At 46.6% G+C, this 14,316-nt stretch overlaps 1 protein-coding gene across 1 annotated transcript in view; it reads right to left on the bottom strand.

The window, feature by feature from the left end:
* Positions 1-14,316, bottom strand: part of SAMD11 (sterile alpha motif domain containing 11) — a 111,610-nt gene that overhangs the window by 54,489 nt on the left and 42,805 nt on the right. The window contains exon 3 of the mRNA XM_010005254.1: positions 13,406-13,456. Within this exon, the coding sequence (XP_010003556.1) occupies positions 13,406-13,456 (51 nt within the window). The remainder of the gene's footprint in view (positions 1-13,405; positions 13,457-14,316) is intronic.

Below are 14,316 nucleotides of genomic sequence, written 5' to 3'. Positions count from 1 at the left end.
GGCTCAGGGCTCCAGCATGCAGAGCCAAAGTAGGATTAAAGATCCTTCCCTCAGAGAGAATACAACAGGGAAAACAATATTGAGCGTGCAGGACTTCAGGTCAAGATCCATGGACTTTGGGGATACCAACATACATGTAGTAACGCCTAAAATTCGGCTGCTTGGTCTGAAGACCTCACCAGCAAGAGCACAACTCCTGCATGACCTCAGTGGGAAGGAGCCTGCACAAAGGAGACCGGAGAGGCTGGTCCTTCCCCTGTACAGGATGCTCCCATCTGTCTGCTGAAGCCACTAATTCCACCCAGGTGCTCACTTGCAGCCCTGGCAGGGCAGAGTCACACTCTGCTTTTCCTTTGTCTTGCCTCTGAGCCGCTGCTGGGGGCCGTTAATGCTGGAGCTCCCCCATCCATGCACTGACACATGCACACACAATCAGATTAAAGGTCTGATCCCTTCCAGTAGCATAATATTATATTTTAAAAACCGGATTAGAGAAGGGGGCTTGGGCAAGATACAGATCTCCTGAAAGGTCAAGGAGGAGACAGCCAGCCTTCTGTAGGGCTGCAGGTTGCCGTGGCAACATTCAGTTTGCATGGGTTTTGGTAATTAATGGTTTGGGGACCTGCACTAATACAGGTATGTTTTCAAGCAGTAGGAGAGCATGTCCTGAGGCATGGCTGGCTGGGCACTTCCACCTCACAGCAGCAAGTTTTGTTCTTGCAGGAAAATGAAGGGTAGGAAATGGAGTACTCGCTGTCAGGGGTTGCAGAAGGCATGTGGCTGGTTGGCCACATCCAGATTTGCTTTCAAACTGGGACTCAGCATTACTGACAGCCTGATGAGACCTTTCTGCTGATACCTGGCTCAGGATGATTGAAGCTCTGGTCACAAGACATGTTTTTCCAGTATTTCTGCTATTTTGGTGGGCAAGGTTTTAACAAAAGAACTTGCAGCACTACAAGAGTTTTGAGTCTGAACTTTAAATCCACTACACATTTAATCTCAGTCCAGAACACTAAAATTCACCCTGTCCTGTATCAGAACAGTGAACATAAACATATTTCTTAAAGATAAACTCATGTTGTTGCTTTCCGTTCCAGCTGATGTGCTGTTGTTCATTCTCTATTTGAATTCATTATCCAATTTTTGCAACATCATACTTAGCAGCTGTGGAGAAGAAAATGTTAAAAACCATGAGTACCTCATGTAACAAAGAAGTGTGTGATGATTCCTGATAAAGCAGTGAGATCCTACCTTCACAAAGATGTCCCTCCTACTAAGACAGGGAAGGGTAGCAGCTCCCTAACAGCACTGTAGACTTCCTTCAAGGCCAACTTGGTAGCTTTGAGAACAGCTGAAAGAGGCAGGAATGGCCATGCCTGCTGCAAGCTGCAACCACAAAGCTGTAAAAGCCATGTCCAAATGGTCATTTACCTGGATGCAGTAGCAAAATGAAATCTGCTCTCTTAAGAAAATGGCCACCTGACCTTGGAGGGTATTTCTGAAAAAACCCACACTTGACCTGATACACTGGGAACAAGAGAAAACCACAGGGGAGCACAGCATCAGAGGCATGTGCCTGGGAAACAACAACAAAAATCCTTCATCATCCTAAAACCTCACACCCAAATCCAACAAACACTGGTGCAGGACTCTGGGAATATAGTCAGGATGACATGGATAACTGTGCAGCTCAGATACAGACCACAGTTGATAGTCCAAAATTCCCTGTCACATCCCAATGCTCTGATACAAGGAGCCCACTCTGCAAAGCAGCAGTGAGAAGTACTAGTAACTAATGGCTGCAAAAACCACCACTGAAGGGAAAAGAAACAGTTGCTAATGTTCTTTTAAAATGTTTTGATAGCTGCACTGTCTATGTTTAATGGAACTATCAGGTCCTCTGTCTCCCCAGAAGCTGGTTGCTCTGATGAGACTTTCTGTAATGCAGTGTAATGGTCCACCAGTGGTCACTTGGCAGCTGTACTGCTTCCAGGAAAAGGCCCTCCAGGGGAGGGGCAGCCACATCAACAACTGGTGGGAATGTCACCCTGACAGGTGTCTGCTTGGGACAAGATGTCTCAGTAATCCACTGACTCATCTGTGGAGTCTGCAGAGAAGCACCTGCAGGACAACAGCTAAACCAGCAGTACTGGCATTTCTGGCAGACACTGCACGAGCAACGTCATCTAGTCTGGCTAATGAGCCACAACCTGTGCTCAAGGAAGGAGAAGTCCATCATAGGGACTGCCACTGAACTGTCAGATTTGCAAAGTGTGGCTGTCCCTTGGGATGTATAAATGAATTAGGAGCAAGCCCTTCCAGGGGAGCTGTGGTAACCAGACATGCAGCAATCCTGTGTGACTGACTTCTGGGAACAATAATGTTATTTTTTTTAGCAACATCTGCACTGTAAGTCTCTGCCTGGCAGTGTTTGAAGCCAGCAGCTACTGCTCCAAGACCCGTTCTGGTCCTGTCTTGTCGCCTGGTCCCCATGATGACCACATTTGCACCCCCTCTCCAGCCACCTCTCCTCAATCTCAAATGGCCCCAGAAAACTAGTCCCTCCCATCTGCTGAAATCCATCTTCTCAGCCTGCTTCTGGAGCCAACCCTGCCAGCACATTCACCATGGAGTGTCTTACAGAGGGGACTAGACAAATAGGGCAGACACCTCAGGCTCTTGAGATGCTGACAAATGCCCAGGCTGCCCTGCCCATGGGGCTCCTGAGTGCAGACGTACCCTCTTGAGGTCCTCAGGAGGTGGCAGCTTCCAGTGACTGTTAACCCAAGCTGGATTCAGACTGGGAGCAATGCCTTTCAAATGTGTTTCATTTACAGACATCAGCAGCAACTGCATCTTTAACAAGGAGAAGGATGAGGAGACTAATGGATGGAGACAATTAACCAAAATATAAATCAGTGTCAGAGGCTCTGCATCGAGCAGAGGCAGCCAGGCGCCCGCAGGGTCTGGTGAGTCTCGCAACACGCTGCTCAAAGTGACTGCAAAGAGTGATTGCAAAGAGGGGGAGGGAGAGAGGAAAGAGAAAAATGGCCCAAAATTTAAATAACCTTCAATAATGTCTAACTCCCCCTTTGCTGCAGCCCTCTCCAAAATCAGAAGCCAATAGTAGCAGCCACCTGACTACAAATGCCATGTCCCATCCTCCTCACGGGGTGAGCCAGGCTGAGCCCTGTTAGAGACGGTTCATCCTGCTGGCAGACAGGGTTTGCTCTGCCCATGCTCTGAGCTGCAAAACCACATCCACCAACCTTTTGAGTTCGTGGTATCAGGTACAAAAAGTGCAGGTCACTCTGCAGAGGAGGTATTTCACCTGTGGTGCAGCACCACTCAGCAGAGCTCAAAAACAGGCTGCTCCAGTGGCTGGGAAATTCAGCACAAGTTTGAAACTCAAGCTGTCATTTTGCTGTTCCAATTTCCTGCCCAGACTTTGCTGGCATGTCAGTTAACTGCTTTGTGCTGCTCTTCTCCAGACACATGGTGAGGCACAGGGGCACTGTGTGAGTGGGAGGCACCAGACACCAAGAGGCAACCTGGTACTGCAGCAGTAAGAGTTCCAGATATATCTGAGATTAGAAAGAAGGAGTGATATTCTCAGTAGACACAAAATTGCATAGATCCAGAAACTACAAGACAGCTAGTTGAGGAAATGGTGAATGAATGTAGCATCAGACCAGACTGGATAACAGTCTTTTCCTAATACTTGATCAAATCAAAGGCAAACTGTGAAAACCCAGTCAAAAATGTACGACTTTCTTTGCAGGGATGCAAAGTAGGAGATTGATGCCAGGTTTGGAAGAGAAGAGAGGCTCAGAAAAGTAGCACGGGAGGAAATAAAACTGAAAAATATTTCTTTTTAAATACGTTTCACTGACTCACCAGCCCCTTAACGATCACACAGTAAGTGCAGAGATTATATTAAATTTTACAGATCAATACAGTTGCCATAAAGCTGTCCCAACCCTCTGCCCCTCCCTACAATAAAGAAAAAAACCCCACACCAATATGCAAAAGGAGGAATGTCAGGACTCGCAGAGGGAAAGGTGCAAGGACATTGATTAAGGCAGGTAAAGGAGATGAGTGGAGGTGGGTGCTTGTGCAACCTCTGCACAAGCCCTCCTGTGTCACCCTGAGGAACACACATGGGGTTTCTTTTCCTTCCTCATTCTCAGCCTGACCAGACCCAAGTCCAGCTCAAGAGTAGGTTTCAGTGGTGGTTCTGGCTCAAGTAGCAGACTCACAGACTCTGTTTACTCTACTGGGACTTCCATCTACCTCCCACATACACTCGCTCCAGCCAGGCCAAGCTCTTTGTGAAAACCCAGTCAAAAATGTACGACTTTCTTTGCAGGGATGCAAAGTAGGAGATTGATGCCAGGTTTGGAAGAGAAGAGAGGCTCAGAAAAGTAGCACGGGAGGAAATAAAACTGAAAAATATTTCTTTTTAAATACGTTTCACTGACTCACCAGCCCCTTAACGATCACACAGTAAGTGCAGAGATTATATTAAATTTTACAGATCAATACAGTTGCCATAAAGCTGTCCCAACCCTCTGCCCCTCCCTACAATAAAGAAAAAAACCCCACACCAATATGCAAAAGGAGGAATGTCAGGACTCGCAGAGGGAAAGGTGCAAGGACATTGATTAAGGCAGGTAAAGGAGATGAGTGGAGGTGGGTGCTTGTGCAACCTCTGCACAAGCCCTCCTGTGTCACCCTGAGGAACACACATGGGGTTTCTTTTCCTTCCTCATTCTCAGCCTGACCAGACCCAAGTCCAGCTCAAGAGTAGGTTTCAGTGGTGGTTCTGGCTCAAGTAGCAGACTCACAGACTCTGTTTACTCTACTGGGACTTCCATCTACCTCCCACATACACTCGCTCCAGCCAGGCCAAGCTCTTTGCCCAGCCAGGTTGATACACCAGGAAAGAGTTTGCAGCTCCAAGGAGAGAACAACATTCTCCAAACCTGCAGCAACACGAGCAGTTTTTTTGTCTCTGTCAACCTCCTCTCCCCACCATCTCCCCAGAAGACAAGTTTGTGGTGTAAGGATCAGAGCAGTGTCACAGCCAGGCTGTTGTCAGAGTCATTTAGCAACAAACAGACAGGGAGCGTGTCGCTCAGGGCTACCCAAACGGGAGCACACGCCCAGGGACAGGACAAGCATGTAAATCAGTCAGCGACTGTGTGAAGGGAATAATGAGCTTTTTATGGGAGCCATTAAAAGGAGAACCCAGATTGGTCTATAAATACTGTTGCATCGTTATAGCTCTGAGAAACAACCTTATGTAACAGCACAACTCTGTAATGTCAGGACTGGTGTAAAACAGCCACTCAAAGGCTCTTCCTGCTCTTCAGTTTGCATTTTTTTTAAACCCAAAACAAAACTAATAACCAACTTTCGAAGAAACCTATGCACTCCTTGGAAAAAAATCCACCTTCTGTCTCCCTACTATGCCCAGGTAAACGTGGGGCTCATTAAAAGGCCCCAGAAAGATGGACATGACCTGGGGATTGCTGGGAGCCTTTGTTCTGCTGCAAGAGAAATATCTGACTGCAGCTCCCACATAAAATGCCACCAGTATCACTCCTTTTCCCTTAATCTGCAATGTCCAGCCTCTGTGGGCCATTTAATCACAGATTCATTGATTTCCAGCCCCAGAAGGGACCGTTATATCTGCCTCACCTGACCTTCTGCACAGAACCTGTCAGAAAATCACCCTATTGTACTCCCAGTTAATAGTAGCAGCTCAGAGGGGAAAAAAAATGTATCTCTGCCCACTGGGAAGCAAGTAGGGACCCTTCATCTCAGAGCCCTGACCACACTGAATCGAGTGCTCTGGGCATAAAAGAACCTGTTTATTCCCAAGAGCTGATGAATCCTCTCAGCTTCTTCCTCACCCATATATAAAACCTCCCTACCCAGACAAAAAAAAACCACAAAACAAGCACATTTCACAGAAGGACCACACTGACTCCCTGCCCCATGCACAGCACCAAACCACTGCAGGATTAACCATCTTCCAGTCCAACAGAGCTGAGAGTCACCTCGGGATGAAGAAATTCTGCAAAATAACTCTCTCCTCAGCATGTTTTGGCTTGGCCTGGCATGGCCTTTGAGTGCCAGGGGTCCTTGAGCAGACAGGCAAGGTCACTGCCTCTTGACACTCCCAGGCAGTAAAACTCGGGTCACTGAGTCAGCAGAAAGGGAGAAAGGCTGTGGCTCAGGGAAAGCTCACAGCTCAGCTCCATCCAGGGCTCTTCCCCTCCCTCACTCCTGCTTATCACCTTGCACACAGCTCCCAACATCCAGCAGCATCTCCCTAATCACACACGCACAGCGAACACCTTTCCTCTCAGGTGGGCGGTGGACACAACAGCCGGAGCAGGATAAGACCTAAAGCTGGGCACAGGAGGATTTGGGTCAAGGATTTCAAGGCTCTGATCAGGTGACTAATAAAGAAGTGGATGGGGCTGGGGGGTGCAAGGGGGAGCAGCAGAGTTTGCTTCACTGTTAAGCAAGAGGCAGCGTGACCCGCTGACAGGCTGTGTCACTTTTCCATCAGAGATGGGCAGATAAGCCCCAGGCAAAGAAGCTGGATGCGAGCAGGCATGTGCAGCTCTGAAGAGCAGAGGGGCTGCCTTCCTGCTCCAGACCTCTCTGTGCTTATTGCCTCTCCTCATCCCACTTCTCACACCCCAGGACCTCTCTGGCAGGAGCAGGGCAGCCTCAGCTCTCCCCATCTGCCACTTCATGAGCTGCAATGTAGCAAACAACGAGGTGAGCAACTTTCTGATGTGCTTTCTGGCTCCTTCTCCTTATTTCCTGAGTTCATCTCTTAACTTCTCTGCTTGCTGTGAAACCCTAGACTCCACATCTACCTGGTGACTGACATTTGTACCCAGCACTTCCATATGCTGAACCAAGTGCAGACTGTCCCTGTTACTCAGAAACCCAGCATGGGGCCTCCTGAAGCTGATGGGAAGACTTCCACCTATCTCCACTGCCACAGGAGTAAGAATCCTGCAATCTGGACAGAAGGAAGAAAGAAGCACGTTTTCCAGCAGGCAAAGCTCACGACACACCTGCAAGTGCAGGGAACAATTCCAAACAATTCCTCTGCCTGCAGCACCAGGCAGCCTGGAGGTCCTGATTTTTCTCCTGGCAGGTTTTTTTTGGTATGTCTGATTTGCAAACACCAATGGGCTTGTCCTGCTGACATGTCCAGCATTCCCTAAAGTTCTGGACTTGCCTAGATGCTGTGTTCCAATGTTCCTCAGTAACAAACAGAAATGTTTTGCTCAGCCAGTACAGAGAACGTGTGGCTGACACACAGCTGGTGTGCCTAATGGACAGAAGGTCTCTTTAAATACCCCAGATTCTCCTCATTTTCTCAATTCATTAAGTCTCCTGCTTTGAACTGATGAAATATTAAAACACTCAGCTGAGCAGTTTCGAGCGGGTGACAGGGTGTAAGTGCAGTGAACTGAGGATCCACAGGAATCACTCACATAGCCAATGTATTAAGGACAAGACAACTTATATTGGAATCCTTTCAATTGCACAGCAGGGTGTGAAGAGGGAGGTCAGAAAACCTATTCCAGAAACCTGCCCTCGGAGGTTTGATCCACACAGTCTAAAAGCTGGAGGACACGATGCTCTTTGCAACTCTGTCTGCAGCACAAATGTAGGAAGAACGGTCCCCAAAGCTGCAACCAGGCTTATGTGTGTCTCAGCAGTACACCAAGGTCTTGAGATGCCTTCACATGTCCAGAACCCTTTCAGTTGCCCTACAAAAGGTCCATTCTAACCCCTTCCCCCATGACAGGTGCACTGAAGAGATGACAACATACTGGGGATAAATATGAAAAGCATTATCTTGTTTAAACATTCCCTCTTGCCTCCTAGGTAACTAACAGCTCTTCTCACATATAATTGTATTCTTCTAGCTTTAAAAATAAAGCTAAAACTATTTTATTGGCTACTAGTCACCTTTACCATGTCTCTGAATCTCTGCTAGTACATAAATGGTCTCCTTTCTCTAACCTATCCCTACAGCCAAATGAAGCCTCCTGGGAATGAATATAAGAGCAAAAAGCACTGCTAATGAAATAAAGATGAAACTATTACTTCAGATGAAATAACAGTTTTCAGCAAACCAGTCAGTACTGATCAAACACGAGCAAAGCAAAGGTTGCTCATATTTTCTTCCAAAGAACTGGAGGCTTAGCTCCTTCCCACATGCTCCTCAGTCTGACACAGGACATTGTTAATAACTATCAACCATGTGGATTTGGTGTAGATTTACTTTACTTCTCTTATTCCAGTTAAACAAAAGGACACATCTATTTACTTTTTGGGCAACCATTGTCTAAAATCAAACAGGTATATCACTGTTTGATGAACAAACTGAGTTCACCCATCTGGAAACCTTTCCTTCCAACACACTGTCTCCACACAGCCATGCCCTGACTGCCAACAGCAGTGGCATTAGCCAAGAGCTTCCTTGCATTTATTGGCCTTGCCTTCAGGAAGCATGTCCTGGTTCACAGCTTTAACTTTAACAGTTACAAAGGTGAGAGCTCTTTGTATATTCCGCCGAGATGAGGACTAAAGCATTTCCTTAAGCAGTCTACATCCCACAGCCACAGCACAAATAATCTGGAAGGGCTGAATTCAGCCTCATGTTAAATAAGCATCCTCCCCACACCAACCCAGAAGTCATGGTTAACACATTCTGTGGTCTTTCACTGGGATCTTTTTCAGCTTTTTATAGCATACAGTCAAGAGTCAGCTCCACAGTTGTCCTCCAAAGTCATCATAGATTATGGAAACAGCTCTGCATGTCTACATACAGTTGGTATCTCACCAGTCTGCTCTGCTCTGACTCAAATCAGATGGGCAAAATCTGACCGTTCTGTTTAGTCCCACTCAGTTTCTCCATCTGGGGCCACTGCTCCAGCCCTGTCTGCTGGTGTTGAGGCAGAAACCACTGACTGACACAGAAGGATGAAGCAAGGTCCCCACTTGCAGGCCACTCTTGTCCCCCTGCCACTGTCTGATTTTCCTGCTGTAACTTAAAAGCAATTGTCTGACAAACACCAGCTCATTGAGCAGCAGATGGAAAACTGCAAAGGGCTAAGGGATCACATCCAGCTTCCAGCTGCTAAAAACTTCACATCACCTTCTACTACCTACTTCAGGTCTCCTAAATGAAAAGACAAAAGCTTACAAGGAAAAATGCACAAGTAAATAATTAAATAAATAGCCCAGGAGCCATCCTGTATCAGTCCCTAAAGGGCAGAGCAGCAGGATGCTCTGGCACTTGATCATGTTACCTGCATCACACAGCAACACCTGCTGAGTCAGGATCAGCCTTGACACGTTCAGAACCATCTGCTTCTCCATCCTCCTCTCTGCTTTCCTTTTCTCTCTCTCCCAGGGTATCTTTCCAAAGGAATTGACTAAATCAGTGAATTTCCTTTTAGTTTCCTTCTCCTCTAGGTATTTCCCATGTATTTTTCATGTGCTTCTTCCACTTGGCCTGATTTGTTTAATATCCTCTTCCTTCTTAACTGATCTGTTTCATTCCTCCTAAAAACCAGTTTCCAGCCAGTGTCCAGCTGCACCACACAGACCAAACATGCACATGTAAGGAACCTGCAGTTCCCTCAAGACATCAAGTAGCAATAAATAGGAGGAAAATCCCTTTCCTCCCTGGAACTCCTTTTTCACCCACAGTTTATTTCCATGAGATGCTTCAACCTCAGAAGGGTAAATCCAGCCTGTGGTGCTGAGCAACTGTGACTCACAGTGAATCAGTGGGAGCAGACAGCAGTTGCCTTGTGGTGGAGACCAGGCTTGAACACTGTGTTTACTACTTTAAAATCTGACAGGCTGGTCTGGAAGTAAAAGGAGAAGTGCAGCATTTCCTGAACAACTTTAACACATCTCAGCAAATAATTCCAGGAACAGTATGTCCATAGAAGGGAATTCTACCTTAAAAAGGGAATTTGAAAGGAAGACTGGTTGTAAACAAAAACTCAAACCTGGATTAACTTCAAAGCTTAAAAGGAAAGGGAGTAAAGAACCTGGCAAGACCAGGAGAGATTCTAATCTTGCCTTTCAGGACAATTCCCCCATCTCCTGCTGTTGGCTCTTTGCATATAGAATGATTTGTACCCACTTAAATGTCTTTTTATCCAGGGCAACACAGACAGCAATTCTAAGATGACTAAATCCAATGAATCCAGGTTCTCTCTGACAACTTGGAAAGGAAGATCAAAGACAAACTTATGACAAAGGGCAGGTCAGTGAGGATGGCAGCTCTGAGACCCTGATTTACAGCAGCACAGGGGCTGGCTGTGCCTGTGCAGGTGGGGTGCAGGTTTCCTCACAGGGTTTGGGGTGACCTGTGGAGCTCCCATGTGCTGAATTAGGCAGGTCACTGCCAACAAAGGCCATCTGAACCCTTCTGCCACCCTGTGATGTGGCTTAGATGTGCCAGATGTTTCTCAGAACCGTGGGGCAATTTAGGGTCACTTCAATACATACAACATTTTTCTGTATCAACACATAACCACACAAATTACTTCCTTTGCTACACAGCACAACATCTGCTGTTTTCTTCTGAACTAGCTGGACGGGCACAATTTTTGATAGTTGGACTAAATGATTAATCTGCAAAAGCCAAAGTCATGTTCCCAGGAGCAACTACTGACATTTCAGCCAGGAGAGAGTTAAACTGAAAGGAAGAAACAATTTGGCTGACGATGCCCAAGAAGTTACTTGCTGACATAAAAATCAGACCATTAGCTTATTCTATGCATTTCAAGTTCAGAATTAATCTTTTTCTTTTTAAGATGGGGATTCTAATTTCCAAAGGTGTTTTCACCCTTAGTTGCCATTGTGTTAAAACTGCCCAACTGTTGTTCACATGCTCTTAATTAAGGCTGGTGTCAGCACTTCCATTACAAACCTCTGCCTTTTTGGAGTTTATGACTCAGCCATAAAACTTTGCTCTAGGGTGAAATTTATCATGGAAGGGTCTGCCTGGAAGGAATCCATTCTTTTGTATTTTAGAGTCCCAAAAGCTTATAGTAAGAAACCAGGGGTTTTATTCTAAAGCCTGGCATACAAAAACCTTCAGCTGTCTTTCATAGGAGTGCTGGCTGAGATGTGCCTTCTAGATGCTCACTGATCAGGGTGGGGTTTTGAATTCTTAACACTGTACTTTTTAGGGATTATGGGGATTTATGCTTCAAGGCCAAAGTCTGTGCCTACTTAAATACAAAGTGAACACCTCTGCCCTCACTTGCTCCCCAATGGAGCATGAATCAGCACAGAATTCCCCACCTTTCACTCCCTGCTGCCTTCCCTGAGCCTTATGGGGATGCCAAGACTTCATTCCTACTCCAGCACTTGGTTAAATACCGACACTGTTGTCCCCCCAGGGTGCACAGGTTAGGCTGTAACCTTCACACACCAGTGGTGCCAACACAACAGTTCAAACTGTCCTCAGGCTGAGGGAGGTAGGAGTAGGTCTGTGTCAATGGGTTAAAACACCAGAGAGTCTTCATGCTCCACTCCCTTGCTGCCCATTCTCATGCCACAGGCTGGGGCTTTGGGTTTGGGTTTTGTTCTGCCCACAGAACAGGGGCAGAACTTGTCAGCACAGCATTTGTAGGGCAGGTGATGGAGATGGACATGAATTCTGATACTCTCTCCTCCTGTCCCTGAAGCTTATACTTACAAAAGCTTCTGAGGTTTGCAGCTACAGCAGAGAAATGCCCACACCAGCCCCAGCACTGATGGGTAGGTCTCTCTCTATGCTCTTAAACAGTTTTCTCCTGAGCAAACACTCCACTTGCTGCCCCGAGTCCAACGCACATTAAGTCTTGTCACAAAAGTCATCAGATAAAACTATTTGCACTGTGGCCAGACAATGTGATCTCTGCAGAGTATTAATTGTTCCTTAAATGTTTGTGGAGTGGCCAGCATGCAGCAAGCACCTCCACAACTGACAGCAGTAGCAGCAGTGGTAGTGTCAGTATTTTCCTACTTTTTTCAATCTCTCATTGAACAAGAAGTTGACACAAAGCATCAGAAACTGCTTTTAGCCAAACAAAGCAGTTATGAGTGCACTCCTGTTTGCAGCAGATCCAACGGACTGGATCCTGATTTCTCCAGTAACCACACATGTACGGAGCACATCCAGAGCCAGGACTACTCTGCACCCCATCTACCTCCTGTTCCATGTTCTCCAAGAAGTTTCCCAGCTGCACATTCATTTTTCCTGTTTGAGAAAAGCAGCAGAACCTGCCAGGCTACCTCGTTCAGATGTGACAACTGAGTATAAAAGTGAAATTTCAAAATTCCAGTTCCATTTTTCCAGTGCAGAAGTAAATTCCCACAGCTCTGTTTTTAAAGGATTAGAGAAGTTTATGGCTACCAGCAACATGTAAAGAAAATGCAGAATGCTCAGGGTATCAACTGGCCCAGAGGTCACAAAGGAATATTCATGTTTGTAACCAGGTATTTTCGATTTATTAATTTCTACCATCTCAGGGTATCTGTTACTGCAGGAAACCAGACTTTAAAACCAATATACCACACTGGTTTGGCAATCCTTCTCACAATTCAGGCTTTGCAAAACACTTGTCATTTTTTGGATGCCAACTTCTTCTCAAGCTGATTGTACTGCCCTGCACTTTTGCAGCTGTAGTTCTCCCCCATCCACACTTCATATTCCAAAATGCAGAGTCCCATTGGTTCCAGAACTTCATACTTCAACTCTGCAGTCAGGCACCTCCAAGTTTCTGCAGGACCAGGGTGTCTCAGTGGTACCATATTATCTAAAACATCTGTCACCCAGTGGTTCTTGCCACAGCAGGCACAGGCCCTCTTTTTAGGGCAGCACTGCTTGAAGTTTGCAAAGCACATCCCTGCAGCCCCTGAGCAATTCAGGAGCATCAGCTGGTCTGGCCTTCAATGAGCCTTTTGTGCAAAGAATCACTTTTGCAAATGAGATGCAGACTCCCATGTCTCACATGTCAGGAAATAAGATCTGGCCCACCCCAACCTTGCATTCTTTCAAAAAGGGACCAGCATAAACATATCAAAACCAAGAATGGGCTCTCATTACAACTCTAATCAATACTCTCTTCCAACATAAAAGAACCTTCCCCCCCTCTCCCCCAAAGACAACTTTCCCCAAAATAAAAACTAAAGAAAGGGTGGTAAGGGAAGAAAGAGGAACAAAGGAGGAAGAAAACAACCCACAGCACTGACAGAAATGTTAATTTACATCTAATAGCATCCATATGCCATGAACATATCATAAACTCTTAGCCTACCATACAGAGAGGATGCCCCAAAATGGTACCTGCAAGAGGTCTCTCGGAAGGAGATGTTTAAATCCCAGTGGGTGTGTATCCTGTTAACAAACAAACAGAGAGGTCAATGGCACAGGCTGAATGCTGCATCTCCTGCCACTTAAAAGAGCTGCTCCATCATGACAACCCACCCAAGGTTCTCTTAAACTCTCTCTCCCAAGCTCTCACCCACAACTAGAGCACCCTGCTGGGCTGGGGGTGCTGCACACACATGCCAGTCCTGAGCAGGACTCACTCTGCTGCCAGTGCTGTACAGCAGCCAGAGAACTTCTCTGTGCTGCCTGCAGTCTCCCTGGTAGGTGCAAGGACTGCAGGATGTTGTCTCAACTAATAGGGTATGTTCAGAGGAAGCAGAAAGAGCTAAGCATTGACATTCTATGAAGAAAACCCATGTATGTCTGTGCTGTGTTCCCTCCTCCACGCCCGCCCCAGCTGTAAATAAACTATCAGCAATTTCCCACCTCGGAAATTAATTCCACATATTCTGTCACTGCCTGCTGACAAGCAGGAATAGCAGATTTCAGATGAACAATATCCTAAATGATATTAGGGGGGGGTTGGGTTGTTGTTGGTTGCCCCCCACCCCCCTGTTGCTAATACACATCATCTACACCAACCCAGAGGGTAAAGGCAGACGCTTGACCTTCTGAAGTCTGGCGTGTCCCCTCCATCCCAGGGAGCACTGATCTGCCCCTCACCCAGAGGAGGTCTGTGACCACCACTGTGTCTCCACGTCAACGTGATTGATGAGAACCCCAGCCACTTGAGACCAAACTCTCAAGCAAGCCCATATCCTTGTACAAACCCACTCCCCCACCTCAGCATCTGCCAGTGAACACTCTGGCTCCTGGCTGTGTGTAGGAATCAGCTCCTGCAGATCTAGGTTCCCAAAAGCATTAAA

Source organism: Chaetura pelagica, unplaced genomic scaffold, assembly GCF_000747805.2.
Source record: "Chaetura pelagica isolate M959 unplaced genomic scaffold, ChaPel_1.0 scaffold159, whole genome shotgun sequence".
NCBI classification, from domain to species: domain Eukaryota; kingdom Metazoa; phylum Chordata; class Aves; order Apodiformes; family Apodidae; genus Chaetura; species Chaetura pelagica.
Note: the sequence above shows the minus strand (reverse complement) of the source record. Positions and strands in the feature narration are given on the sequence as shown.